A 27,539-nucleotide genomic window follows, 5' to 3' on the forward strand; every position below is an offset into this window, starting at 1 on the left:
TCAAAACGACAGGTTGTGCTGCATTTAGTTGGAACTTTTTGGAGCATGAAAGTGCTCTAAGCTGACAAGTCTACGAAAAAGGGAAGAAACGACACATGAGAAAAGAGAAGTTTTGGGCTGGTGTGTAAAACACAAGACTGCTGCGAGCGTGTCTGGTAAGACGTTATATTTATCCATGCCACTTCGAGACATGTTAATGCAGAAAGTTGTAAAATATTTGACTTTTATTAAACCAGACGAATAAATGTGTACCTTAATAATATTTCATGTTAGGTTGTTAATTTGGTGAATATTACAGTAAAGAAGTGAGAAAACTGCTTTAACGTTTGTATGAGCAGCGCAAAGTTTTGTTTTGACTTAAAGGATTTTTTTGTCATTTTGACACTTAATCTTACTGTTTCATGATCTGCACAACCATGTAAATAGTATGATATTCAATCATTTAGGGGTTTATTTCTTCTCCCAAGTAAATCCAACCCCCTGCATTTACACTCAATTCCCACTCTGCTTCTGAAAGAGGTTTTGTCAATCCTCTGAGGTTGAGCTTTTAAACGATGTGCCTTGCTCTCTTCAGACGGGTTTCTTCCCTTCTGCCTTCAAAACAGCTGAAAGCTCCTTCTGAAGAAGAGCAATCTGAAACCTGAAGTGTTAGTAAACCACCTAATCTTTTTAAATAGACTAAAGCACCTGGTTGTTGTCTCTGGCAAAGTCAAACTCCTGGCCCGAGGCACGTCACTCTGTGAGATATGAAGAAAGTGTTTGTATAGGTCGAGTCACGTGTCTGGTAAGAAGAGAGGACCAATTTATTTGTTAGTTTATTAAAAGAATTCAACTTGATGTTTAATTTAAGGAGGAAAATGATCCACCCTTTCTGCAGATTTTTCAAAATTAATTTGATTAATGAGACAAATTTGTTTGAGATTTTAATATTTTTATGTTTCCGTTACACTTACAATACATTCTTTTGTATACTTCTCCATACTGATAGTTTTACCAACAACTTTTAAAAACAATATTAAAAGATCAGACGGTACATGTTCCTCTCTGTTCTCTCCGATCGGAGATCTGCTTCACACTTTTAAAACTCTGCTCTGTATCGTATAATATGTTGTTGTGTTCAGACCTGCAGACTTTATCATTTATTGCCTTGTGACAGAAGTGAGTGTGAGGAGGAAATAACATGTTGTGTGTTTGCAGATGCTGGTGCTGAGCGTCATGCAGGCTCTGTGTGTGAACATGAAGACCGTCGACATGTTTCTGAGTCTCCTCTTTCTCTGTGGTGAGCTCGAATCATCAACAGCTCCACTTTAGAAGCGTCTTCACAACATCAGGGCTCGTGTGTCTGGAATGCTGATTGTGTCATTATTTGTGATTGTTTCCTTCAGTGCATGTGGCTTTGGTCAGTAATTGTTTTTGCGGGGGGGGGGGGGGGGGGGGGGGACGGGAGCTCGTCATCTGCTTGTTGCACGTCAGTGAAAAGTGAACATCACATTGTGGCTGAAGTACGTTTTCATTCTACAGGTGCTTTGGATGCTTGTACATACCCATCAGATATTACAATTACTACACCACAGAAGATGGAGGCACTGAGTGGATCTTGTTTAAGAATCCCATGTACCTTTACCGATGAACCGCGCTTTAACAGCACAGGAAGAACTTCTGCAATGTGGCTCAGAGATCACCCTTTTGGGTTTAACAACCCTGACTATGTGCTTTACAAAAGTGAAAAGGCAGATAACAAGTATCCGATGAATATTACAGGAAACCTGCGGGAGAAAAACTGCACCACTGAGTTTTTTAATTTAACCACACTTTACACACACAAATACTACTTCAGGATCATCAACTCTGGATTTAGAGCAACAGCTGCTTGTAGTCCTGTTGACATCAACGTTACAGGTAAGAATGTTTTTATTATTCTACAGTTTAAAAACTCTTGTAGACGGAGATATCATGTTGGGTAAAGATATCTCAGGGTCCCGAGATGAACGAAGAAGCAAAGTTTCATGTGAATGATTACATCTGGTTATTTTATAAACATGTTCAAATAGAATGATTAAAACTGAAGAACAATTAACAAGCAAATGTGTTATTAGAGTAATTACACTGTCACCGGTTTCCAAAGTCACAAAGTGCTTTTAAATTGCTCTGAATTACAGCAAGAGTTGGAGATTTGTAGTCGCTTGGTGGTTTAAACAGCGACCACCTTCATGTCAACACTAAGTCTCATTGGTTTCGTTGGTGTAAAATGTGTGTTTGGTGCAGATTCTCCTCCGAGGCCCACATTAGAAGTCTCAGGTAACCTGACTGACCTGAAGGAGACGGAGTCTGTCACCATCACCTGCTCAGCTCCCACTCCCTGTCCACTCTCCCCTCCTCGACTCACCTGGAGCCTCCAACAAGACGCTCACAGCCAAACAGAGGAAAACACAGAGCGAACCGTCACCACTAAGATCCAGCAGAACGTCACTCTGTCAGACCGACATGATGGATTCAACCTCAGCTGCTCTGCTGTGTATCCTGTTGATGGAGGAGAACGTGTGAAAACAGCAGTGGCAGAGTTAACTCTCAGTGTTTCTTGTATGTGATCCTGTCAGTACATCAGAGTTCAGATGTTTCTGATGATTAAAGTTAATACGAGACGTATTTCTCTCCCTCAGATGCTCCTAAAGACACGTCAGCCTCCATCAGTCCATCAGGTTTGGTGTCAGCAGGGAGCTGGGTGAACCTGACCTGCTCCAGCAGAGCCAGACCTGCTGTCAGCTACACCTGGTTCAAGACCAGCGACCATGGAGGCGTCAAAGTGTCTGAAGGAGACTTTTACAGCTTTAATGTGACCGAAGGAGGAGATTATTACTGTGTGGCTGAAAACGTTCTGGGAAATCAGACTTCAGAACGGCTTCGTCTCACTGTTCCAACGACAGGTAATGACAGCCAGTTGCTATATTACAAAATCCACGTATAGGAGCATTATCTTCTGGATTAAGTATCCTCTGTATTGAGATGTTCTTGTGAATCTTTCCTAATATTTAAGTCAGAACAAATTGTACCTACTTCACTGATACTGACACCAGATTTGACTTTTTCTGTGAGATTCTCCTCTGCATCTGAACACCATTGCCGGGCTGCTTATTGGGATCATTGTGCTCATCTGCCTGACTATCTGTATCTGGTGAGTATCTTTTATCACGGCGGTCCATCTTGCTTCGGTGAACAGCCAACTTAACATTCAAGACTAACTCTAAGACAGATTGTTCCACTTTCAGTCTGGGAGGAATAGATCCTGTTCAAAAAGTTGCACTTGAATGATGAGCTGATGATCGGTCATGAGTGAGACGTTTTGAATAACTGAGCCATTTAAAGAGCAGGGGTGATTAAGCTTCTTAAATATGTGGGAAGAAATTGTACAAAAGATGTGCCTATAATATAAACAGAGTTGGCATAAAGAGATTCTGAATATGAAGAGAACAAAATATAAAGGTTTCACATCTGTAATCAGCCTTTTTCTGGGAGTCGAATTGTAATCTTGAATATCATGACTTGTTTTATAGCACCGTCATACGTTGGAGGAGAACAAAGAACACTAATTCAACTGTACAAGTGGGTCAGGTGAAAAAATACAACAACAAATATGCCAAAACGCCTTTGAATAAATTCACTGAACGACTTGTGGCCCTAAGCAATTCATTACGAAGCATCGCCTTTAACTCATCCAAGTCTATTTAGCAATGTCTTTCAAATGTATTAAAATATATGAAATAATAATAATAATAATAATAATAATAATAATAATGAAAAATATCTACTGAATAAGAGGTTCTTGTGTTGTTGCAGAGTTCGTCAGGTGAGGTTCTGGCTGGTGACGAGCCTGCAGGACGAGCCGAGGACGAGGGAGAAAACATCCACTATGGAGAGATCAACTTCTCCAAGCACAAACCTGAACCGTCCTGCGAGTCAGAGGAGAGCAGGACGCAGGAGGACACGGTGTACGCAGAGGTCAAAGCCTCTCAGCGGGCAAACAGCTCCATACACACTGCCGACGACCCCCAAGATCTCTACTGTCTTTACGCTGAAGTGAAGAAAAAATGAGAACATCCTGAGGGATTTATAAAGGAGCGAAGTAATGAAATACAAATACATTACTTCTGTACTTGAGAGAGATTGCAGTACTTCATTTGAGTAATTATTTGCTCTTCTTCCACAACAGTCAAATGCAAATATCTGCACTTTCTACTCCTCACATTATGAGAATTGGCTTGTTTCTAATATAAACCATTGCCATGGCAACGTGGCATGTCTTTCTGAGATGAGCGAGGCAAGTGAGCATTTACCTGATCCTCAAAGCTGCAAAATGGCCCCCAGACGTGGCCGACGTTGGTTCATATCAACGACAACTTGATGGGAGGCCCCCGACTTGTGTAGTGGATGGAAAGAGGCCTCCCAGTCCGGTCCAGCCCACAGGCAGCATTTTGAATGTCGTCGAGATCTGCGTCACAATCGCTGGCAGCTACATAAAATAACTTCCTGTTTTTCAGAACTATTCAGGCTGGGTGTGAAAGTATTAAAGTTATCGTCGTCATGTACTTTAAAAGCATAAGTAATTCTGTGTTTTCGTCTTAAAATGGTCTTGTCACCGACTATTTCATTGCTTGTGCCTCGTCTCGGTTCTAAAAATAGGTTTTTGTTAATATTAAGAATATTTATTATTTCCATTTCCTCATTACTCAAAACTCCAGACTCTGCGGGCAGCCGTTATATTATTAGAGATATCCAGCACCTATCTCCACCCTATCAGCACAGTTGCTTTTTTTTTTTTTTTTTACTTTTCTCCGTATGTCAGGACCAAAATCTTCTTAGTTAAAAAAAAAATTTAAAAAAAATGTGCTTGTACTTTTTAATCTTTTATAACCTGTATCTCTACATCTGCTGAAGCAGTGAATGTCCGAACTTTTTTCTAAAGAGGAACTTAAGGTTTCCTGTATGTCGCTCAGTGTCTGGTTCAGACGTCTGTGTTGATTTGGTGAAGCAGTTTTCAGCTCATTTCTTGTTTGCATGTAAGGAAGCTTTGATATCGTCATACTGAAGTTTTTGGGGACGAGAAAAATCTGTTCCAATCCTGTTACCATGTCCAGTTTGTGACATTAAGCTTTTTCATTAGTTTTATTTTTCTTTCTTTTCTAACGTTAAATATGCTATATACTTTGATGACGTCCGCTGTTGTTTGATTGTATGTAAAAATCTACACATGTATTCCAAATAAACTTTCCCTCCACCTCTGAGCAGAAGGACCCGTGGCGTTTCCATGTGGTTTGCATGTTCTCCATTAGAGAGGCTTTCTTTTCCTTGTCTGCTAATAGGATTTTATTTTTCTTTACTTATTGTTTTCCTAATCTAAAACAGCAAAACACACTATGTGAAATGCCAAATGTGTTTTTACGACAGATTTCTCTTGTTGGAGCGTCGCCCTGCCTCTTCACTTTAACCAACCTGATATGGCGTCTTGATTGTTGGTTTCTGAAAATATACAGTATGTAAAAAAAAAAAAAAAAAATAAAAAATATATATATATATATATATATATATATATATATATATAGATACAGTATATACGCACTCACAATATACCACCAAAAGACAGAATATAAATGCTGTCATTATACGCTACAAATTGGTCAACCACAGCCCATAGAAAACTTGCTTTTGAATTCAATTTAATCACTTGATTCCTGCATGAGGAAATAAACATGCGTAAGGAAAAATACATCTGACTACTATCTAATATAGAAAGACATGAAGAAAACATACCCACACATCAGCGCTTACAAATACCCACATTATGTTTTTGGTTTTTTTTTTACATTAGAAAACACAACAACTTCTTTTCAAATCAAAGTCTTTACATACAGACTGTTTTTACTACATTTCGGCATCAGGCTCAACACAGTGTGCAGTAAATACAGTAAATACAAGAGAACGTTCATCACTTGAAACTCTTCAATATTGCCTGAGATGAATGTATTTCTGTGCAACAATACCTCGTTTATTATTTGAACAACAGGCTCAATGGAAACCGAGATCCAAATGATCACCATCATCATCATTCTGAATATCAGGAGAGGTTTGGCTGATAAACAACTTTTTTTTTTTTTTATGGTATGCAGTAAATACCTGAAAATTTCCACAAATTCATTTGATTTGAAAATCTGAGTAAAATAAAATGTTTTCAGGGGCATTCGCATAAAGTCCACTGACTGGAACATTTTGATGAGCAATAAGATACACAAGCAAATCACATGTAATGACAAACAAAACATATTATAGGAATTACAATATTTCAAGGGTGGAATAACTTGGAGAAGATCCTTACCGGAGGAAGAACACAACACAGATGAATGTGATGATCCCAAGGATTCCTCCCACAATGGGCGCCCATGACAAGGCCTGCTCCATCCCTACCTTGCTTTTGAATTCAATTTAATCACTTGATTCCTGCATGAGGAAATAAACATGCGTAAGGAAAAATACATCTGACTACTATCTAATATAGAAAGACATGAAGAAAACATACCCACACATCAGCACTTACAAATACCCACATTATGGTTTGTTTGTTTTTCACAATAGAAAACACAACAACTTCTATTCAAATCAAAGTCTTTACATACAGACTGTTTTTACTACATTTTGGCATCAGGCTCAACACAGGGTGCAGTAAATACAGTAAATACAAGAGAACGTTCATCACTTGAACTTGAAACTCTTCAATATTGCCTGAGATGAATGTCTTTCTGTGCAACAATACCTCGTTTAATATTTCACTACTTCAGCGTAAAGAGTCTCGGGCCCTTCACCAGTCTGTTCTGATATATTTCCACCTTGGCACGTTTTTATCAGTGAATACTCGACGTGCGGCTGCGGCGAGCTGGACGAGGGCTCAGGCCTCAGCTTGGAGAAGTCGATCTCTCCATAATGGATTTCTTCTTTGCTGGCTGTTGCGACGGACTCTTGAAGAGCTGAACTCTGGGAAAACTGACACAGACGTGAAACGTTACGAGGAGCTTAAAGCAAACGGTCAAATTCAGCCTTTGGTAAGTCCGGCAATTAATGCTAAGAGTAATAGATAATGTGCTTTAATTCAGATTTGGCCCACGTCCTCTGTCCTTGACTTTATCCTTTTTGGTGCTATTAGATACTATCATCAGAAGAAGAACGGATATTTACTGTGTAAATAAATTGAGTGATGGCTTGAAGATACATTCACACTAACAAAAATGCCTTTTATAAAACAAGTCTGTTTTTTAATCATTATTAGGCCAACATGATTAATCATTTTAATATGTGTTTAAATGTACATATACACTCATATACATACATATATGCAGAACTGTTTCATTTACAGTGCAGCTACTAATTCTTACACACATTAAATAAATGTAACCGCTTCTCTTTCTCCTTTTTATATTAACCTGTTTTATTTTCAAACCATTCCATATTTTTACAACACACACACACACACACATCGAAAATCTTTACCTCGGTGCACGTATAGCCACTGTCTTTAAAATACAATCTCAACTTTTTCAATAATCCAAATACTTTTTGAACATAGCATGAAAATGCACGCAGCTGCAGTAATGCAGTCACCAGAGCCGTAAGGCTCGTTTCACCAGTCGCGCTACATCGATGATACGACCTGTTGACCTGTTTTGTTCATGAATACATTCTGATATTCAGCGAGTAATCTGTGTCGTCTGTTGAGTGGTGTTTGAAGAAAAACGTTTTTGAGAAAAATGTGTGTCGGAACAAAATTGTGATTTCAATAATAGTTTTAAAGTCCACAAATTAATTTGCTTTATATGGAATTATCTTGCAGACGTCAAGTAAAAAAAATCTGCCCTCTGATTTCTTCACTTCATTCATTAAAACAGGAACGAAGTCAAAGCAGTTTTCTCACCCGTGTCTGATGGGAAGTCGAACGAGACGATTTCAACCACCTACAGGAAACCAAATGATCACCATCATCATCATCATTCTGAATATCAGAAGATTTTGAAAATCTGAGTAAAATAAAATGTTTTCAGGGGCATTCGCACAAAGTCCCCTGACTGGAACATTTTGATGAGCGATAAGATATACAAGCAAATCACATGTAATGACAAACAAAACATATTATAGGAATTACAATATTTCAAGGGTGGAATAACTTGGAGAAGATTCTTACCGGAGGAAGAACACAACACAGATGAATGTGATGATCCCAAGGATTCCTCCCACAATGGGCGCCCATGACAAGGCCTGCTCCATCCCTACAAATCACACAAACATATTGAGTGACTTTGTCGACTTAATATAAATCATGATGGTAAATCCATGGTGCTGGAAGATTGAATTTTTACATGACTTTTTTTTTTAAAAACATTTTTAAAAACATCTTAGATAGTATAAACACATTTTAATAGGTTTACATCAAGTCCCATGATCAATACAACGTGAGAGAGCAGATTTTGTTTGGTTCCTCATTTACCCTCAACAGTGAGACGAAGCCGTTCTGAAGTCTGACTTCCCAGAACGTTTGCAGCCACACAGTAATAATCTCCTCCTTCGGTCACATTAAAGCTGTAAAAGTCTCCTTCAGACACTTTGACGCCTCCACGGTCGCTGGTCTTGAACCAGGTGTAGCTGACAGCAGGTCTGGCTCTGCTGGAGCAGGTCAGGTTCACCCAGCTCCCTGCTGACACCAAACCTGATGGACTGATGGAGGCTGACGTGTCTTTAGGAGCATCTGAGGGAGAGAAATACGTCTCGTATTAACTTTAATCATCAGAAACATCTGAACTCTGATGTGCTGACAGGATCGCTTACAAGAAACACTGAGAGTTAACTCTGCCACTGCTGTTTTCACACGTTCTCCTCCATCAACAGGATACACAGCAGAGCAGCTGAGGTTGAATCCATCATGTCGGTCTGACAGAGTGACGCTCTGCTGGATCTTAGTGGTGACGGTTCGCTCTGTGTTTTCCTCTGTTTGGCTGTGAGCGTCTTGTTGGAGGCTCCAGGTGAGTCGAGGAGGGGAGAGTGGACAGGGAGTGGGAGCTGAGCAGGTGATGGTGACAGACTCCGTCTCCTTCAGGTCAGTCAGGTCACCTGAGACTTCTAATGTGGGCCTCGGAGGAGAATCTGCAGGTTCAAATGAAACACAATTTACACGGGTTTGGACAGGTATTTTTTTAAGAGACACTGGGTAAAACTGTAGAACATGAGAAATGGGTATGGAGAGGAGCCTGTCTGTGTTTCAGTCTGTGTGTCGAAAGTGAGATTTATCAGTGTGTACAACAATTTGTCAATGTGAACCAGAATCTGCAAAAGTCGCCTTAAAATGTCTCTGTAATTATCTTTTCAAATGCTGAACAATTGTATTGTTGATTGCTCTAGATAGTCTCAAGTACTTCGTATTTAGATCAATCAAGTTGTCATTGCTTATTTAATGCAAGTAATGTTTTTTTTAAAGTCGAGTAGTAAACATGAATTACCAAAAAAAATACAAGTTACCACAAAGCATTACTTTTAATATGTGTGAGCTCATAGTATCACTTAGGGACTAAATTATTTTAGAGCGATGCTTTTTTTTTTAGAATAATCAAATTATCATGACGTGTCATAATAAGTTTACAAAACTTTTTTAAAGAAAATAGGGACAATTTTTGCCTTACAAAAATCAAGTAAAGTTCACTTATTATATTTTACAGTGTTGTTGGGGGTCCAGTCATGAGCCATCACCAGTGGGACTCAAACCGGCAGATGTCTTAGCCAATCACCTGTCCACCACAGTTATAGAAATATGAAATCATTTTTGTATCCAGCTTAGACATCGAGTGTCCGTGTCACTCCTTTGTCACATTCAACCTCAACAGATGACTGACGATCAAACTGAACGTTAAAATAACCGCCCTTACCTCTGACTATTATTCGAAGACCATCACAGGAAGCCGTTCCTCTGTAAGAGTTCGTCTCGACTCTGAAGAAATACGTGTCTGTGTATCGTCCGATTAGATTAGAAAACCGAGTTGTGCAGTTCTTCTCTCTCAGATTTCCCACAAACTCCATTGGATAAGTGTTCACTGCCTTGCTGCTGTTGAAAATCACATTATCTATATTTTGGCCGAACCTGGAGTCATTTTTGATCCACAGCCCGTAAATATTGCCCGTGGCATCCTGGGGGTTCGTGCTGTCGATGCTGCATGGGATTTGCAGACATGATCCAGTCAGCGCCGTCATTGTCTTCGGTGCAGAAATAAAAAGAGACGCTTTGGGAGGACAGCCAGCCAGAGCTCCTGGAAAGCCAATCGTCTGGTTAAACTAAAAAAAAAACCTGCTATTGTCAGGAAAATGTGAATTTTCAGCTACTTTTTTGTGAACCTTTCAGATTATGTGAATCAAAAATAATTCAAACTCACCAGAAACACAGAGGACAATCAGTAAAGTGTCTATTTGTACCATTTTGTACCACATGTCAGGAACTTGTCTCCTTGATTTTTCAGACTAGAAAAAAAACAACATTTCACTTCCTGCAATATATTCCTCGACATTAAAGCAACTTCTTCAGTTCAAATTTACACTTTAACTTCGCCCGGTAAGAAGAGTTCTATCTTCTCACAAAAACGTCAAATTAGGTTTGAATAGTAAATAAATAGTAAATAAAACTCAAATACAGTTGAATAATCGTCTTTAGAAAAAAACTAACCAAGTTATATTAATAGAAGTGGTAAATATTTTCCTTACCAATGAGACCACATGAAGCCTTGTGGTTTTACAGTACAAGTAAACGTTTCTTTATCGGAAGGACCACACGGCACACCGACTGCTGTAACTCACAAAGCTGCTGAAAATCATGAGTCCTCGTGAGTGACCAGAAATAGCAACTGCTTTTCCTTCCTGTGACACAAAACTGACATATTACGACACGTCCAAAATAATCCAGTTTCACTTCATTATGGCCCAGATTCGACCAGCGTTTTTGTTTCTCGGGCGAAATGCAAATTCAGCCACAAACACAACCCAGTGTTAATTTTATTGATGCATACTTGGGTTTGATGTAAAAAAAAAAAAATGTTTTTTAAAAAAATCCTTTATTTAAATTTTCTTTAGTAATGAAATTCAGTAATGTCAATAATAACTCTAATGTAGTATAGACCAATGACGTTCTGCCCAACTATCAACTGTGTCCTACTCATAACTGATTTGACAAAAAAGGCTTTTTCATCAATTTAACAATTTTTCTTTTAACGGATAAAATTCCTTCTTTGTGTCTAAATGTGTTAACATATTAACAAGATGATATTCAGGACCATTGTTATTCCACTAAAATGTCAATTTTATACCACAAAAATCCAATTTAAATGCATTTCATAGAATACAATTAAAGGTAGTTTAACTCGTGCGCTTACAAGTTTGTACTTTCACTCAAGTTAATGTTTAAATGTAAATAAATACAATTCAGGCAACATTAATGTAGCTCCACTACGACATAAAAAATAGGTCATTTGGCACTTAAAGAAATATGCGGCAATGTTTACTTAATGTTGACAAAGTGGATTAAAAGGCCGCAGACGAGATGCTCTCCAAACAAAACATCTTTATTCATTTCAAACACATTAAAACACTTTGACCATCTATTCACTACACTGAACCTGCTCTTGGAACTTCCTCACACCTTCACTGAAGATTTGGTCTTTATTTACCGAGTGTAATTCAGGTTAATAACTAGTTCATCTTATTTGCCTTTCTTAAATTTGCCCGGTGTGGCTCCAGTCTTCTGCTTTTTCTTGGCCGATCCTTTAATCTCCGGTTCCTGAGTGAGACAGAACACAGTATAAATATTGGAAAAAGGGGCAACAACATGAAATGGATTGGACCGCACCTTTCGTTTGGAGGACAGAGATCCAGTGACGGTGAAGAAAGAGTCCAGTCGTCCCTGTGTGCTGCCCTGTCTGCTCTTCGTGATCTTCTTACAGCCGTTACGGATCCTGTCCTCACTACGCAACATTGAACACAAATACTCTCGTTAAAAAAACAGACAAAATTGTCTCAAATCATTATCTTGCTTAAATTATATGCAGCTACAAATAGAAGAAATCACTCAGCTTTTCCCTTTTTGAAGACTAAAATACTTTGCAGGGTTATCCCACAGACCGAGCTGGACCCTCCAGTGGGCCGGTTTTGGGCCACGGGCCTTATGTTTAATTCCCCTGTCCTACAGGGTCGAGTGAAATTCACTTCCACTTCAAGGCAGCCATGTTTTCTTACGAATAAAACATGTTAATCTACCATAAGAGAGATTTGTCCTTATCACAGGTTTTCTATGTCCTCAGTTTAGACTTGCAGGCTCTTTGCTGTATGTCGTGGTTTGCGTTGAGTCTCTTTAACGGCAGTCGCTGCTCAGTGACTCATGAATCTCTCATGATTAATTAATGTTATTATTAAAATGGGGACTTTGTGCAGAACAAAAGGCAAACTGCAAGACAAAATTAAGCCTGCAAATCAGAGGGTTACTTCTATCATATTTAGTTGCCCTGAGTCTAGACTTGCAGGCCCACTTTAGTCAATATTTCAAACTACAACAGAGCTTCTTAACACTATGTATGCACTGTGAAGCGATGTAGTGCAGATCGTAAGGTCACTGAGCCTGCAAGACCAAAATAAGGGCAAAAGAACCCATCGTTAAGCACAAATTAAAGCCACTGAGGGGCCACCCTGACATGGAGGTAAAGATAAGAGTAATTAAAGGTCCTGGTGGTCACACACACGTACAAATTAGATTGAATTACAGAAACAAACTAATCTGATTACATGCAAACATGTCAAGAGATTCACAAAACTCAAGATACAGAAAACGCCTCTCACAAGTCATTTTGCTTCTATAAACCTGATGCCAGAAGCATAAACTCAACATCAACATGGCCAACACTGCAGCCAAGTGGTCAGATATTTTGCAGTCGTTGTTCATTTGTTTAAAAAAATAAGAGGGAGAGAGCGAGAAGTATTAATTTCACCTGAACTGTTTCTCGGCACACATGAACTGGATCAGCGCCTCCTCGTCGGGCTCGGTCCACTTCAGCTCCACCGACGTGCAGTCCACCACCTCCGGCTCCAGAAACAAGCGCCGGGCCTCCCTGTACAGCCAGTCCTCGGGGGACGGGTGCTTCTGCACGGAGGATCGACACCACACACCGTCAGCACCACGGCTGTGTCTAAAAGTGGGCGTGTGCAGGAGAGGAAAGGTGGGCTCACGCTGGGGTCGATGTTCTCCAGGATCTCCTCGATGGTGCCGTGCTGCTTGATCAGGTCGATGGCTCTCTTGGGGCCGATCCCCTTGATGGTGCCGCAGTAGTCGCAGCCCAGCAGGATGCACAGGTCTATGAACTACCACGGGACACAGAGACCAGGCGTTAACACGAGAATTGGTGAAACCGCCTGCGAGGAAAAATGCGATGTTATGGGTTCGGGCCGGCAGCGTCGCTGTGGCATAAGAATCATCGAGAAAACAGGAGGCCGGAAGCTTCTCAGATGTAAAAACAGTCGACTCCAGGAAGAGGAGCTGTACTTGTTGCAGGTAATGGAGATCAAAATAAATACAAATACAAATCCAGAGGGTGATCACGGCTATCTTGTGAATCAGGCCAGAAAGACCCGCAAACACCTCCAGTGCTCGTTACAAAAGTTAAATCACCGAGACCTCGGCAGGGAGCCACACCCTCAAGAAGCTCACCTTTAAAAGCAGTTTGTACCTGTTCATTAGAGAGGCCGATGTCCTGCAGGATGCGGCTGAAATGGAACTCTTGAATTGGAAGTTTTCTGAAATAAAATAGATAAAAAAATGAAAAATTAAAACAATTTTTTGTTGTCTTTTCGTCGACTGAAGCATTCGATGACTCGGCGCGTACTTGGCTTCACTGGCCGTGAGGTGTCTGAGCAGGACATTCGTCCCGAACGTCAGGCCGTCCATGTCCTCCGTGGCTGTGGCGAACACCTTCCCTGCTTTAACCAGAGCAGCGCAGCTCGCCTCGGCCTCGCAGGGAGCCTGCAGCCCAAACAAGGAACGCACAACAACACATCATTTAGTTTAAAAACTAGAAATACATGCAGCACATGCTCTCTTTTCTTTCTTTCTTTTAAAGGGAGCAGAAAGCCATCGATTTTGTGTCAGCTAGAAAATGTTATCCTTTGAAAAAAAAATGATTTCCAGAGAACAATTCATGGTGAGTAACAATTATCCACAGTGCATAGCTTGTTTTCAGGTATTAAACGTTGAACATAATCTATATCTTAACTTAAATCCAATGTCTTAATATAACTATCTACTAACTACTAATACTTAAAACATTATTAAAACAAACTCTTCGTGTATAAAAGCTTACTCAGAATAATATACCCCAGCGCATGCATCCTGTACCCCTGAATAAATAATCATTTTATCCTGGTTCTGTAATTTTGAAAAAATATTCAATGATGACATCAAACTACAAACATGCTTTAGTGATGCATTCACAAGATTGAACTCGAGCCCCAACATGAGGATTTGATCTCACAACACAAGCGCATAGAGCACAGGAACTAAATATTCCTTATAATTTAGTTGTTTTAAAAAAAAAAAAAAAGCATTTTAGTAGTTTTGGAAATTCAGCAAATTCAACTAAATCCAGTCGGTGGCGGCAGGACAGCAGGACGCTCTCACCTCGACGTACGGCACTCCCATCAGAGTCAGCAGCTTCTTGCACTCGTCGTTGTGCTGCCTGGTGACCTTAACCAGACGTTTGGTGAACTTGTCGATGTTTTCCTGTTCACCTGAGGGACCGCAAAACGACACATCAGAGCCAACGCTGTGGTGGAAGCGACGGTAAAAAAAAAAATCGCATTTCAATCAAAGTCTGAATTCATTGGAGTTTTCATTTGTTCTCAGCTGTAAAAAAGAGAAAAACAAACACTGACGCATTTCAACCAAAAGCCATTGAGGCGAGAAAACTCGGAATATTCACGAGCGAGAAACTCACAATATGTTCATTTTAGACCATTTTAAGACTCATAAACTCAGCAGAGAACTACACATTGTCCCTTTACATAATTTAATAAACAAACCGACTTCATTAATCTAGTTACCATCATTGTAATGACAGGATAAGTCTAATGTCACTATGTGAAACTTAATTACAAATAAAAAAACGGAATAAAATACAATAATGAAAATCAAACAAACATTGGGTGTTGTTGGTTTGGCGAGAAGGAGTCTTTACCTTTTTCTTGGGCTTCGACCAGCATCTTCTCAGCCTCTGCCCTCCTCTCGCCTCTCTTCTCCAGCTGAAACGTTTGTGTAACACGTCAACACCGACCGGCGGAGTCCAGATGCACAAGACGTGCAAACCGCAGGGCAAGAAAAGAGAAGAGAAATATCCAAACTCATACGAACCTCTGCCGATTTGAGCTGCGGGGGCTTCCCGTCGAACACGTACACCGGCTTGATTCCACTTTCCAGCATGCGGATTGTGCGGTAAAACATTCCCATGAGGTGGCTGCAAAAAAAAAAAAAAACTTATTTTCTTGTGCTCCGTATGGGCTTGTGATATTGGCGCCAATATCAAAGTCTGTTGTCATACGCTTGGTTTCATGATGACGCTTGATATTGGAAACTGAGGTGTGCTGGAGCGGGGGGAAAAAAGAAAACCCCAACCTAAACCAGAAATCCTCACGTCTGCTCTAAAGCACTACGGACAGTCCGAGGTGAGTCGATCAGTGCGACTGTACCTTGTCGTTTCTCCGTCTTCATTCTGCAGAACGTTCCCATCCTGTCGCACTGCGATCAGGAACTGATAGATGCACATGGAGGCATCGATGGCAATTTTTCTGCCTGCGAAAAAATAAATAAATAAAGTGATTGTAAACAGAGTTTAAAACAAAACTGACAGCGGCAACTCAACAGTCACAAGAATAACGGCGTTCATCAAGGTTCACTCTTAGGCCCGTTATCATTTAAACATTAACAGCCTGAAATCATCTTTTTTTGTAAAATCTGCATTCAAAACGGCCCTTCTATGATGACGACACTGTTGTTTACTGTGCTGCACCTTCTCATGACTCGAGGTTCTGCGACATGATTTAGTAGAGTTCCAAAAACAGCTTCGTCAAGTTGAGCAGGCGCTAAATGCAGAAAATGTGCTTCACTCGCCCAAGAAAAATAGAACCCGGAAAGCTGGTAACTCCATTCAAATATACTCCTCGTGCCTTAGGGCAGCCATTCCAAAACTCCAGAAAGCCACAGCTTGCTTAGGAATCATAAAGTCTTCTGAGGCCCAGCCGGCCGTAATATCCACAATCTGATCAAAATGTGGAAATAAGAAGTTCCCTGAAACACAATGATTATTGGGCATGGCGCACAGTCGAAGGTGAAAAACACATCAGATATAAAGTCTATTGAAATGTGTTTCCTTCCAGACACAAGGTGAAGTGTAGAGTCATTGAGTTGTGCAGCTGCCAATGGGAAACCAAGTAAAAAAGTAAAAAAAAAAAAAACCACAATAACGTTTAATCAAAATCTGCATTCTTACTAATTAGAAACTGAACAAAATTGAACATTTAAAACCTTTTATGAACTCACGCTTACATGTTAGTTTTCTAGAAGTGTTTCACGTACCCATATTAGCTATAGTGAAGTATTTTATATCATCAGAATGTTTTAATCAGTTTTGTTTATGAACTGTTAGTGTTCAGTGGCCATTTTTCTGTAACCAGGCGTCCCTCTAAATCTCTGCTCTCAACACATCTTTAGCCAATCAATCAAAAGTGACTCAAAAATCAAATCTTCAAGCATTTTTCCTGAAGTTACGGCAGATATATCCCTCACTTGTGTCTATTTCAAGTCCTAATTAGTTACCAAAGTAGTTCTTGATTTCTTGCTCTTTAATGGCGCCGGGGGCGTGGTCAGCAATCAGCTTGGCGAGTCCGTGTATTCCCATTGTGGCAAGAAATCTGGAATACAAAGAATTTATCAACATGGATTCTGTTGTCAAACCTCTTCAAATGATATTTTCTGTTGGACACAACAAGGACATTTCAAGGGAAACGCATCATTATTGCACGTTTTTCACTTTTACACAGCATCGTTTTGAAAACAATGGCTGTTTACACGGTAATGGCAGAGATGCTGAAACCAATATAGTTTTGATGTTGGCCCACTAACAGGTGCTGTTGTTTTTGTAATGAAACCACACAAGCGCACAGAGAACAATACACTAGAAACATTAACAATGGCTATTGAGACCCATAGACAATAAGAATAATCTAAAAAAATTCTGCCTACACTGTCTGCGACAGGCACCACAGTTACATTATTGAATTAATATGAAAGAAATTGGCTTCACCCTCCACCTATTCAATAGTTATCATAAAATATTAGAGCAATATTACAGGAATACATATGATCCTGTATGAGAAAACAAAGAGATTTTCCCTGCTGCTCCAGCTGAAAGCGATGCCCATCCAAACACTTTGAAAACCTCTGGGATAAACTATCTGTCATGTAATGTTTACTTATCTTTCAACTTTTAATGAGAAACTGAAAACTGTCAAATACTGGACTTTAATCCTTAAAGTAATCATACTTTAAAATTAAATTGTCTAATTATTGCTTAGGGCGAATAATCCATCATAAGGATGTTACAGTAAAGTTGGAACCATCTCTAATTAAAACTAATACTGTTTATATTTACATAGTCATTATAAAAGCAGTAGATTTCTCTTGCTGCTCCTTGCAGGATGTTTTCAACAGAAACAATTTTAAACAAGATCATTTCACACACACTAATATTCTGCTTATGCACGCCGGTTTAAACATTCAAACCTTGCAATTCAAAATATGTAAAAAATAATCTGAATGACAACAATGTGTGTCACGAGTCAACCCACAGCAGGTTAAATGAAACGTTTTCTTGATGGAGTCTGGTGTGCAGGAGGAGTCCTGCCTGGGCAAGTTCCAGGCTGCAGTTAGATCAACAACTAAAACATAAACAAAGTCTAATTCAATGGAACTGTCAGCCGGTTTATCCAAAGAGCATCTACACACGGTATTAATGTTCCAATTTAACGTTTTATGGTTCGCTCACCGGTTTGTGCACGCACCCCAGAGCCCGTGGCGCGAAGTGCTGGCTGTTCCGCGGGAAATCAAATGGCAGGCATTACCTATCAAACTGTCGAGCAGGGCTCACTGATCGAAGACATACACGTAGAACGACTCCACATCGGAATGAATGGAGGTACTGATACAGACAGAACATAGAAAAAAGAATTGAACGTTAGTTTGGAATCTGTTTATCTATAAAAGGAGTGATGGAGTCTATGTGTGTTAGAACTTTAGAGTCTATGTGTGTTTGTATATAGAAGGACTCTATGTTTTCTTTTATCTTTAGAAGGAGATATGGAGTATATTAATATGTGTGTTTGTCCATAGAATAATGACTGACTATATGTGAGTTTGTCTATAGAAGGGCTGATGAAGTCTATGCGTGTTTGTCTACATCCACCCGGGTAGACCTGTCGATCGATGGTGCAGATCGACCGATCGTGCCTGAGTGGTAACTCGGGGCTTCCTATTGGTCGCTGTCGGAGGAAATCCGGTCTGCGCTGAAACATAACACGGTCCTTTAGCTTCGAGCTCAAACAGACAACATTATGACAGACTTCCTTAATAAACCCTTCGTGTAGCCGGCCGTCGGTGTGACTTCCAAGCCGAGGGGGGAAGCTGCGAGGCGGCGGGCAGGCCTGCAGGTGTGTGAGCGTCTCTCCGCCCACTCCGGAATAACTCGTCGTTATTTTTTACTTTCCGAGGTGACGTGGACTCGCCTCGGACCTCCCGTCCTGCAGGACTCGGTGTACCCGGATATGACCGTAGTGGATCCACCGAGAGCCTGCAGCGAGGATCGCCGAGATGTTTGGTCGTAAGACTGGATTTGTGTAGAGGAGGAGGAGGAGGAGGAGGAAGAAGAGGAGGAAGAGGCCTGAAGTGAGAGGAATCCAGGCTGCTCTGGTTTGGTTGGATCTGCAGCATCAGCACAGAAGTGACACAGCAGAGAGACTGGTACAGTGACTTCTCTTACATCTCGAGCTCCTGATGCAGACATCTGTGTTCAGGTTAAAGAGGAAGCGTTGATCTGCTGTTCGCTCTGCGGTAATGTCTGAAGGCCTCATCCTCTTCATCACAGACACACATGATGTGGCCAGAGTTTGACCTTGTTCCATTGATCTTAGCGTGGATCAGAATAATTGATCAGTGCATGGGCTGTGCAGAGAATCGCTCCGCTGAAAGCGTGAATGGCTTAAAATAGAAGAAAGTAAAAAGAAAAAGGACACCAGATATACCACGTAAAGGTGGAAGTAGTTTGTTTTTTTTCTTTCCCCAGGGACTCCATGAAAGGTTGCCAGGTAGGGATTGGTATGAGGAAGTGACAGAAGCAGGTTTCACATGTGCTTAACAAGGAATTTATAATCACTAGTGTCACCACAAGGAATCGCTTTGCTAATCAGAGATCTATTTTCTTTAGTTTACTTGTGCTGATATGAAGAAAAACTCACCATGTAAACCATTTTGACCCAACTTCTAGTTTGGGGCGACATTCAGCCTAATTTCATCCTGAATCGGTCACACTGGTAAAATAGTTCCATTAGAACTCTTAAATTTAAACTTTACAGTAAGAGTATACGTGGTGAAAATGTCTATATTCCAACAAAAATCCCATTTTAATGAAACCTTGTGCAAAATAGTGAACTCTCATGAAGTTTTTCACAATCTTACTCTGATAACATGGCTTTTAATAGATAGATAGATAGATAGATAGATATCTTCATTGTAACAAGTACAACCAAATTTACAAGTGTCATCCAATCTGTACATCCTTCCATAAAATCGACTAAAAGCACGGAACAAAAAGTAGGAAACCCGAAGCAGACGGTCGATACTCGCAGCCAAACGTGCTTCCAGCCATTGTGGCGTTCCGCTGATCCTTTATAAAACATATTGCACATCAGATGTGTTGATTCCTGTTTGTTAGAAATGTTTTTTGCTGGCGAGGTTTCGTGGCGAAATATCAGCTTGGGTCTCAGTGTTGTGTCATTACCGTAAAGAAATTTGTTAAAAATATATAAGTATGTTGTTTGTTTTTTTTTACATTATTTTTTTTACAATTTTCTTGTTGGTTTGGCGAGTCTCATTAGAGCCTCTTGCAGGCCAGATTTGCCCCACAAAATTCATCAATGTAGTTAAATTACCCTTGATCATTGCTATAGGGTTGTTGTTTTTTTTTTTTTTTTAAAAAGATGGTCTCTGAGTCAAAGCCTCTAAAAAACTCTTGAATAAATTTGAAATGAATTGAATTGGAAAAAGTTTATGTTGGACATGAGGGAATAAATGAAATTCTTCAAAACATTAAAAAAAAAAAACCAGCAACAAAGCAAAGTATCAAAAGTATACTTCTATCATTTGCAGAGTCATAAATAAAGCTCAGAATTGACATTTTATAAAATAAAAATAAAAAATCAAAATCAAATTTTTCCTCTAACAGTCTCATCAATGTGGGTGTCTGTCTTTCTGCATCCGGTCTGTGCCGGAGAGTCTCTGTCCTCGTACGCAGTCGTCTCCAGCACATCTGCAAACCTCAGGGGGATAAACGCTGCAGAAGATGAATGGATAGATGTGTAAAGTTGTGTATACAGCAACCTTAGTCCAGTTATTAGGTGCAAATTCAGCTTGACAACATCGTCCTCCCATTAGTGTCCGGGGAGAGACGATAAGTCACCATGTCGAGGATAGATTACATTTCTTAGATCTTGGAAATCTTTGACGAATGTGTGTGATATGGTCAGAGAAATTAGTGGTTTGAATACAAGTTGAATTCAGCTTCCCAGACACTGATGAACCAATGAAAGTGAATATTTGTATCAGTTGAAGTTATTGTGCTGCTTTAGGCTTTGACTGTTATTGTATTTTTCTGCAAATATATTCAGAATCTTATGTTTTTTTCTTTAATAAAGCAACTTTGAATGTGTAACCTGAAGCCCTCCCTCCTCAGACTGTCGACTGAACCTCGTTGAGCCGTCTTCAGAGTGTTTGCTCAAACCTGGGGATCTTATGGAAGCACCTAAAACTAGTGGCCTCCCCAGATAGACTGAGGAAGCGAACAGCAGGCAGACTCTGTGGAGGGGGAGGGAAGAGAACACCAAGTCAGAAACTGGTACATCAAGGACCACATACCAGAGATTAAGGTATGACATATAATGCAGCGGGGAATGCAAAGCAAACACGGCTGTGACTCGACTGTCTACGCACACATCAAGGAACAGTCGCATTCCTTGGAAGACGGCAGCGTCCACATCTGGACAGGCAGCTGGATGTTTGAGAGGAGCAGAAGAAACCATGCATGTGAAAGTGGGAAGACGCCACAGTCTCTCCCCAATGTTCTGCATTGCCAAGCGGACTCCCTGATTCAGCTCCAGAGGGTCGTGGTCACTACCAGGTGACCTTTGAACCCCGTTTGACCTCATGTGACCGCAAAGCCCTCAGGCATCATGAACAGACAGGATTGACGGGTCGTCCTCTGGCCCCCAGGGCTCATCAGCATAGAAACTCTTGGGCGTGGAGGTTCGACGAGCTCGCTTCTTCGGGAAATAATGTGACCCCTAGTGGACAAATTATGAACCGCAGTGCAACAGACTGCTTCTTCACATGAGCCCCCAACTAAGCGATCGTTTTCTAAGTGAAAAGAGATGCTTTGTTTTGCAGTAACCAGGAAAGCAACTTAAATTTATGAAAGAAACTTCTAACCTCAAATGAACTCGTGGGGGAAATACGTCATATCTCCAACATCCAGACGCGATGCTGCGAGTATGGTTACTTCAGCGCAGAGTGTGCTTCAGCAGTTTTAGTTCCCCTGATAACTATTGTGCTTATTAACAAAGCCGCGCTACCAGAAATCCTAGAGAAGCCGGAGTGCAAATTGAAACGGTGTAGTTCCGTTCTGCATTCTTTTGGAAGTTGTTGTTCGCACGTTGCGTCTTCGGGATGTTGCTTATTGTTACTCTGGAAACAGAAAGCAACGTTTTGCTCGGCGCTTGTGGGGAGTCTGCTGCTGTATAAAGTCTGACAGCAGCATCTCTGAGCAACGGTACTGATCTCCCGTCCTTGTAACAGAAGGTTGACTCAGCTCATTTCATTCCTGTAAAATAAGAAGAAGAAGAAGAAGAAGCCCCTGTGGACTGATACGACTGATGAAATGCGTTGTAATCCTCTGCAGTCTGGAGTGGCGCGGCAGGAAACCGCAGCTTTAACTTTTGGCCTTTAACGGGCAGCAGATTGAGCTTCGTTCTCGGGACTGACTGACCTCTAACATGAGCTGATGATGACCTGTCCTTTTCTTTTTGTTTGTTTGTTTTGCGGCAGGGTCACTGCCTCGTGGAATAGGACGCCTGTCGGAAGGACGATGGCGCCGCTCCGTGTCTTGGTCCTGTGCTTGTTCTCGGGCTGGGCGGCGGGCTACAAGCAGGGGGACAATGTGACTCTGTATGTCAACAAAGTGGGGCCTTATCACAACCCCCACGAGACGTATCACTACTACACCTTGCCTGTGTGCAGGCCGGAGAAGGTCAGTGTCTGAACTGTCACTGTTTGTTTTAGAGGAGCTGGACAGTGTTTCTGTGCCGACACAAACGTGTGGATATTCCCTATTAGAAATGCTTGTTTTTCCATCTGGACGGAAAGTTAATTTAAGTTTAATCAAAGTTTGATTCACGACGCACGGCTATGAGGATGTAGCTCAGGAACCGTCCCGCTGGAAACACGTGTATCCAGCTCCCGCTGCTGTTGCTCAGCCTTGTATTCCCGAGCGCCCTGTCCTGATTGGCTTCTATTGGGGGAGGATCATAAGGTCGTCCTGTGCGTCTCAGGTGCATCACAAGTCGCTGAGTCTGGGGGAGGTGCTGGACGGCGACAGAATGGCCGAGTCGCTGTATCACATCCGCTTCAGAGAGAACGTGGAGAAGAAACTCCTCTGTCATCTGACACTCTCGGAGAAACAGGTACAGTCGGGTCCAAACGCAGTTTCTCACAAAGGAAGTAAACCAGCACATTTGACTTCAATTTCTAATTTAGAGTTTTGCAGCTTTGTGACGATGAGTATCTAGGCCACCGTGTAAGTTAAACACAGAACACCAGCGTCAGGCGAAATGGTGAATAAAACTTTGTTAATTTTTCTCAACTCATCCAGGTTTGTGTTTTTTACTGGAGGTTTTAAAAATAATGGTCCACGAGAGTGCGGCCACGCAGCTTTAGAGATGCCAATGAAAATAACTGATGATTAATGATTATCTCCTTTCTCATCCGATACCAAATCTGATACTATTTTCTTCTATCTCAGTCTTTGAGATGATAATCTTAAACTCCAGCATATGTGGGGCATTTAGACATTTCTGTTTGCATCACTGATCATACATGGAAGCAGGAGCTTCACCAACGAGCAGGAAATAAAACCTCCATCCTCTAATCGCTTCTAACTTTGAAAAAAACATCTATCTCCCTACAATCTACTTCTGGATCGCTGTCGTATCGACATGAAAACGTGTTCGTTCTGCATCAGGTGGACGAGCTTCGTGAGGCCATCGAGGAGCTCTACTACTTTGAGTTCACCCTGGATGAAATTCCGATCTGGGGGTTTGTGGGCTACATCGAGGAGAGCGGCTTCCTGCCTCACAGCCACAAGGTGAACGCAGTGCTGTATTCATATGTTTTTCTGCTTGTTTGTTTGCTTGTTTGTTCTTCCACTGATGTGCTGCGCTGGGTGTGAACCTCTCTCCTCTGCCCCCCAGGTGGGTCTGTGGACGCACTTAGACTTCAACATCGAGTACAACGGCGACTCGGTGATCTTCGCCAACGTCTCCGTGAAGGACGTGAAGCCCGTGCCGCTGGAGGAGGGGGCGGGCTCGGCGGTCGGCGGGGTCGGGGTGGGCGGAGGCAGCCTGAAGGTCACCCACACGTACAGCGTGCACTGGTTCGAGTCCACGCTGCCTCACGCGCGGCGGAGCGAGCGCCTGCGCGACTACTCCTTCTTCCCCAAGACGCTGGAGATCCACTGGCTGTCCATCATCAACTCGCTGGTGCTGGTGGTGCTGCTGCTGGGCTTCGTCATCATCATCCTCATGCGAGTCCTGAAGAACGACTTTGCCAGGTAAGTCAGTATGAAGTCGGCGTGAACGAAATAATAAGTCAAAAGTACACGCCACAGACTCCAGATATCAGTCGATATGTATTCGCTCACATCGGCTCCACGTTGTACAAGAGATACGACAATAAGGATATTAAAGAGTGATAAATATTAAGTCAGGACGGAGCTCTCGTTCCACGGGGGAAACGTTCATGTTGCTGTTTTTGCCGCTTGTTTGTTGAATTCAAACATCTCAGGCTAAAATGACGTTGCAACACCTGCAGGTACAATGTGGAGGAGGAGGGCGGCTGCGACGATCTGGACCAAGGAGACAACGGCTGGAAAATCATCCACACCGACGTCTTCAGGTTTCCTCCTCTGAAAAGCCTGCTGTGTGCCGTGCTGGGAGTCGGAGCTCAGTTCCTCACGCTTGCTACAGGTGAGCTCATTCACTCATTCTCTCAATCTTGTCTCAGGTCTTCTCCTCCATCCTCTGTCCACTATTCCCTCTCTCTCTCTCTCCCTCCTTCTAATACATCCTCATTCCTTCAGGGATCATCTTCATGGCGTTGCTGGGAATGTTTAACGTGCACCGCCACGGCGCCATCAACTCGGCCGCCATTGTCCTGTACGCTCTGACCAGCTGCGTGTCCGGATACGTCTCGTGCAGCTTCTACACGCAGATCAACGGCCAGCGCTGGGTGTGGAACATCATCCTCACGTCCTCTCTCTTCTCCGGTGAGAGATGAAGCGGCCGAGCTCCTTCCCAACAGACCGAGGAGACACCACACAGTATTGAGAGGTTCTTTCTTTTGGTTCCCGCAGCTCCTCTCTTCCTCACGTGGAGCGTGGTGAACTCCGTCCACTGGTACAGCGGCTCCACGCAGGCTCTGCCGGCCACCACCGTGCTGCTCCTGCTGGGCGCCTGGGTTCTGGTGGGCTTCCCCCTCACCGTCATCGGCGGCATCGTGGGGAAGAACCGAGCCGGCAGCTTCCAGGCGCCGTGCCGCACGCGCAACATCGCCCGGCAGATCCCCACGCAGCCGTGGTACAAACACGCGGTCGTACACATGGCCATCGGGGGATTCCTGCCCTTCAGGTGAGCTGGAGGCAGAGAATGTTGTTGAAGTCGGGGAAATCTTTGTAAATTTAAAATCTCTTAGTGGAGATGAACGTACTTGTATATCAACATTTACTCAAAGTTTCTCTATTCCTCTCTGTTTAATGGTCCGATGGCGACACTTAAATTCTTGTATTCATATTTTTTATTATAAATTCATCAACAAAGTGCTCAAGCTGGAAGAATGAGACACTGCCCCCCCCCCCCAAAAAAATTATATTCTGCTTTATCATGACTCTGTAAATAGGAATTTTATGACCATCGGTTTGCAATAATTAGTTTTGAATTAAATGTAAAAGATATGGCCACAAGGACTGTAAAGATTATCATTAAAAGCAAATACCGACACGTTCACAACCCTATGAACAATGACATAAATTAGATTCAAACAAACGGGATCGGGTGCAAACGTCCAGTTTTAGTTGAAGCGTTTGAGAATTTACGTCCAAATCAAGTCAGTAATGTAGGAATTACAAGAGATCTTCTGAGGTGTTCAGTCATTATTTAGTTTATAGGGAGGAAATGAAAAGTTCAGAGCTCATTTCAAATGTTGTTTATTTGTTTTTAATAAGTCAAATCTGATGAACTTTTAATATGAAGTCCAAAGAGCTTTCAGTGTCCATTAAATCACCTCGTCAAAAAAACACTATAGTGTGGGAGAATAATGGAACTGGTTCTTACACTAAATAGTTATGGAAGCAAAAAATCAGCCAAAGAATGATTAAAAGGTAATAATAATTTTAAACCTTTTTATTTTACTTTATTCTATTATTATTCATGGACTGTCCCCCCCTCCCCTCCCCCTTCCAGTGCCATCTCGGTGGAGCTGTACTACATCTTTGCCACTGTCTGGGGCAGAGAGCACTACACCCTCTATGGCATCCTGCTGTGCGTCTTCGCCATCCTCCTCTCCGTGGGCGCCTGCATCTCCGTGGCGCTGACCTACTTCCTGCTGTCGGGCGAGGACTACCGCTGGTGGTGGCGGAGCGTGCTGAGCACCGGCTCCACCGGCCTCTTCATCTTCGTCTACTCCGTGTTCTACTTCAGGAACCGGTCGTCCATGAGTGGCCTGGTGCAGAGCACGGAGTTCTTCGGCTACTCCCTGCTCACGGCGCTGGTCTTCTCGCTGATGCTGGGCAGCGTGTCGTTCTGGTCCTCGCTGGCATTTATCCGCTACATCTATCGTAGCCTCAAGATGGACTAGATATGAACCGCGTGTGTGCCCGCTCGCCAACAACGCCCAACACAAACATTTACACGACGGCACACACGGACAGTCTTCATTCTCCCCGCCTGCTCTTTCACTCACAAGCACTGCGTCAGCACCGCCTGCTGCATCAGGGAGAAGAAACGGGGGCCTTTACCTGGATTAGAAGGGAGTTAGTAATTCCAGCCGTCACTGGAGAAGGAATAGTTGACTGAGGGCAGATGAAGATTGATGTGGGGGGTGAGGTCATCGTGATAAAAAATGGGATTTCAATACAAAGGGATGACTTAACTTTCAATTAATGATGAATGATTTAGATGTGTGATACGGTGCACGTGTGAATGGATGCAGCTCGTGTTATGACGGTGTGTGTGTGTGTGTGTGTGTGGTGGTGGGGGGGGGGGGGCGCATCATTTACTCTGGGTTCTACTCAATGGTCTGTCAAGGCTGCACAGGAGCTTCATATTCAACATGTTCCACTTTACCGACTCAGACCGCTGACTCATGCTGTAGTTGAGATGATTGAACGCAGCAGTGCGAGGAGTGCCATGACTTGCAGTCTCACGGCGGCCCGTTCCGATTCAACAGAAACCTTGTTTTGCACTGGCCCTGTAAGCCTCCATGTAGATCTGCAGTGGATTAGACGAATGATGCCTTGTACATTGAATACCTGTTGCAAGATACTGGTGATGGGAGCAATATTGTAATTGTACTCTTTGGTCACCACGGACTGTGATTTTGGTTCTGATGTAAATATAGTCTTTTCAGTAAAAATGCTTTTTAATACAACATTGCCAGCAAAAGCAAAACCTGTGGTCTTTTTTTCTCTCCTATAAAAAATAACAGTTATAGAATGTGCTTCATCCAACTTACTTTGTTTTTAAATGTTTAATAGCATAATCACTTCAGTAATTATGCTTAACCTGTAATTTTGAAGGTCCATAATTGTTCTTCGTAGTATTCGTCCATTAGGTGACCTCAG

The 27,539-nt window shown here is 42.0% G+C and overlaps 4 protein-coding genes across 7 annotated transcripts; 2 read left to right on the plus strand and 2 right to left on the minus strand.

Annotated features, from left to right (window-relative positions):
* The first annotated feature begins 682 nt into the window (after window positions 1-682).
* On the plus strand, window positions 683-5,289 carry LOC308125603 (sialic acid-binding Ig-like lectin 13). Its single transcript, XM_080489484.1, has 8 exons — window positions 683-784; window positions 1,198-1,279; window positions 1,522-1,899; window positions 2,266-2,580; window positions 2,661-2,924; window positions 3,094-3,172; window positions 3,552-3,609; window positions 3,835-5,289. Exons 2-8 carry the CDS (start codon window positions 1,198-1,200, stop codon window positions 4,087-4,089), a joined length of 1,431 nt encoding a protein of 476 aa, XP_080345610.1. The 5' UTR covers window positions 683-784; the 3' UTR covers window positions 4,090-5,289.
* A 400-nt stretch (window positions 5,290-5,689) lies between these two features.
* On the minus strand, window positions 5,690-10,904 carry LOC308125605 (sialic acid-binding Ig-like lectin 6). Its single transcript, XM_080489486.1, has 9 exons — window positions 10,780-10,904; window positions 10,455-10,539; window positions 9,954-10,331; window positions 8,863-9,177; window positions 8,525-8,782; window positions 8,222-8,306; window positions 7,955-7,994; window positions 6,803-7,029; window positions 5,690-6,489 (listed from the first exon to the last, which is right to left on the minus strand). Exons 2-8 carry the CDS (start codon window positions 10,507-10,509, stop codon window positions 6,808-6,810), a joined length of 1,353 nt encoding a protein of 450 aa, XP_080345612.1. The 5' UTR covers window positions 10,510-10,539; window positions 10,780-10,904; the 3' UTR covers window positions 5,690-6,489; window positions 6,803-6,807.
* A 453-nt stretch (window positions 10,905-11,357) lies between these two features.
* Window positions 11,358-18,941, minus strand: fen1 (flap structure-specific endonuclease 1). Of its 3 annotated transcripts, none has more exons than XM_080489367.1 (12): window positions 18,150-18,941; window positions 16,922-17,016; window positions 15,796-15,898; window positions 15,461-15,563; window positions 15,288-15,351; window positions 14,732-14,841; window positions 13,941-14,077; window positions 13,785-13,851; window positions 13,288-13,419; window positions 13,050-13,201; window positions 11,918-12,032; window positions 11,358-11,848 (listed from the first exon to the last, which is right to left on the minus strand). In XM_080489367.1, the coding sequence occupies exons 2-12, from the start codon at window positions 17,001-17,003 to the stop codon at window positions 11,771-11,773; spliced, it is 1,143 nt and encodes a 380-aa protein (XP_080345493.1). In that variant the 5' UTR covers window positions 17,004-17,016; window positions 18,150-18,941; the 3' UTR covers window positions 11,358-11,770. The 3 variants fall into 3 exon arrangements, with proteins under 3 accessions (XP_080345493.1, XP_080345495.1, XP_080345494.1); XM_080489369.1 differs by having other exon boundaries at window positions 18,166-18,214; XM_080489368.1 differs by having other exon boundaries at window positions 17,953-18,177.
* tm9sf1 (transmembrane 9 superfamily member 1) lies at window positions 18,648-27,362 on the plus strand. Of its 2 annotated transcripts, XM_080489366.1 has the most exons (10): window positions 18,652-19,120; window positions 21,108-21,300; window positions 22,475-22,676; window positions 22,978-23,109; window positions 23,667-23,789; window positions 23,896-24,254; window positions 24,515-24,669; window positions 24,783-24,968; window positions 25,056-25,329; window positions 26,161-27,362. In XM_080489366.1, the coding sequence occupies exons 3-10, from the start codon at window positions 22,515-22,517 to the stop codon at window positions 26,552-26,554; spliced, it is 1,785 nt and encodes a 594-aa protein (XP_080345492.1). In that variant the 5' UTR covers window positions 18,652-19,120; window positions 21,108-21,300; window positions 22,475-22,514; the 3' UTR covers window positions 26,555-27,362. The 2 variants fall into 2 exon arrangements, with proteins under 2 accessions (XP_080345491.1, XP_080345492.1); XM_080489365.1 differs by lacking the exon at window positions 21,108-21,300 and having other exon boundaries at window positions 18,648-19,120.
* The last annotated feature ends 177 nt before the right edge of the window (window positions 27,363-27,539 follow it).

Source organism: Lipophrys pholis, assembly GCF_963383615.2.
Source record: "Lipophrys pholis genome assembly, chromosome: 20".
Lineage (NCBI taxonomy): Eukaryota > Metazoa > Chordata > Actinopteri > Blenniiformes > Blenniidae > Lipophrys > Lipophrys pholis.

Coding starts and splice junctions, on each gene's coding strand:
- fen1 (XM_080489367.1), bottom strand. CDS start 17,003: ATGGGAATACACGGACTCGCCAAGCTGATTGCTGACCACGCCCCCGGC. Junction 14,842..15,287: donor GGTCGAAGCCCAAGAAAAAG/GTAAAGACTCCT, acceptor GCGGTCCCTCAG/GTGAACAGGAAAACATCGAC. Junction 14,078..14,731: donor TGGGAGTGCCGTACGTCGAG/GTGAGAGCGTCC, acceptor TTTGGGCTGCAG/GCTCCCTGCGAGGCCGAGGC.
- LOC308125603 (XM_080489484.1), top strand. CDS start 1,198: ATGCTGGTGCTGAGCGTCATGCAGGCTCTGTGTGTGAACATGAAGACC. Junction 2,925..3,093: donor TCTCACTGTTCCAACGACAG/GTAATGACAGCC, acceptor TTTTTCTGTGAG/ATTCTCCTCTGCATCTGAAC. Junction 3,173..3,551: donor TGCCTGACTATCTGTATCTG/GTGAGTATCTTT, acceptor CTTGTTTTATAG/CACCGTCATACGTTGGAGGA.
- tm9sf1 (XM_080489365.1), top strand. CDS start 22,515: ATGGCGCCGCTCCGTGTCTTGGTCCTGTGCTTGTTCTCGGGCTGGGCG. Junction 23,790..23,895: donor TCCTGCCTCACAGCCACAAG/GTGAACGCAGTG, acceptor TCTGCCCCCCAG/GTGGGTCTGTGGACGCACTT. Junction 25,330..26,160: donor GGGGGATTCCTGCCCTTCAG/GTGAGCTGGAGG, acceptor TCCCCCTTCCAG/TGCCATCTCGGTGGAGCTGT.
- LOC308125605 (XM_080489486.1), bottom strand. CDS start 10,509: ATGTGGTACAAAATGGTACAAATAGACACTTTACTGATTGTCCTCTGT. Junction 10,332..10,454: donor GATTGTCCTCTGTGTTTCTG/GTGAGTTTGAAT, acceptor TTGGCTTTCCAG/GAGCTCTGGCTGGCTGTCCT. Junction 7,995..8,221: donor TGTGTTGTGTTCTTCCTCCG/GTAAGAATCTTC, acceptor GGTTTCCTGTAG/GTGGTTGAAATCGTCTCGTT.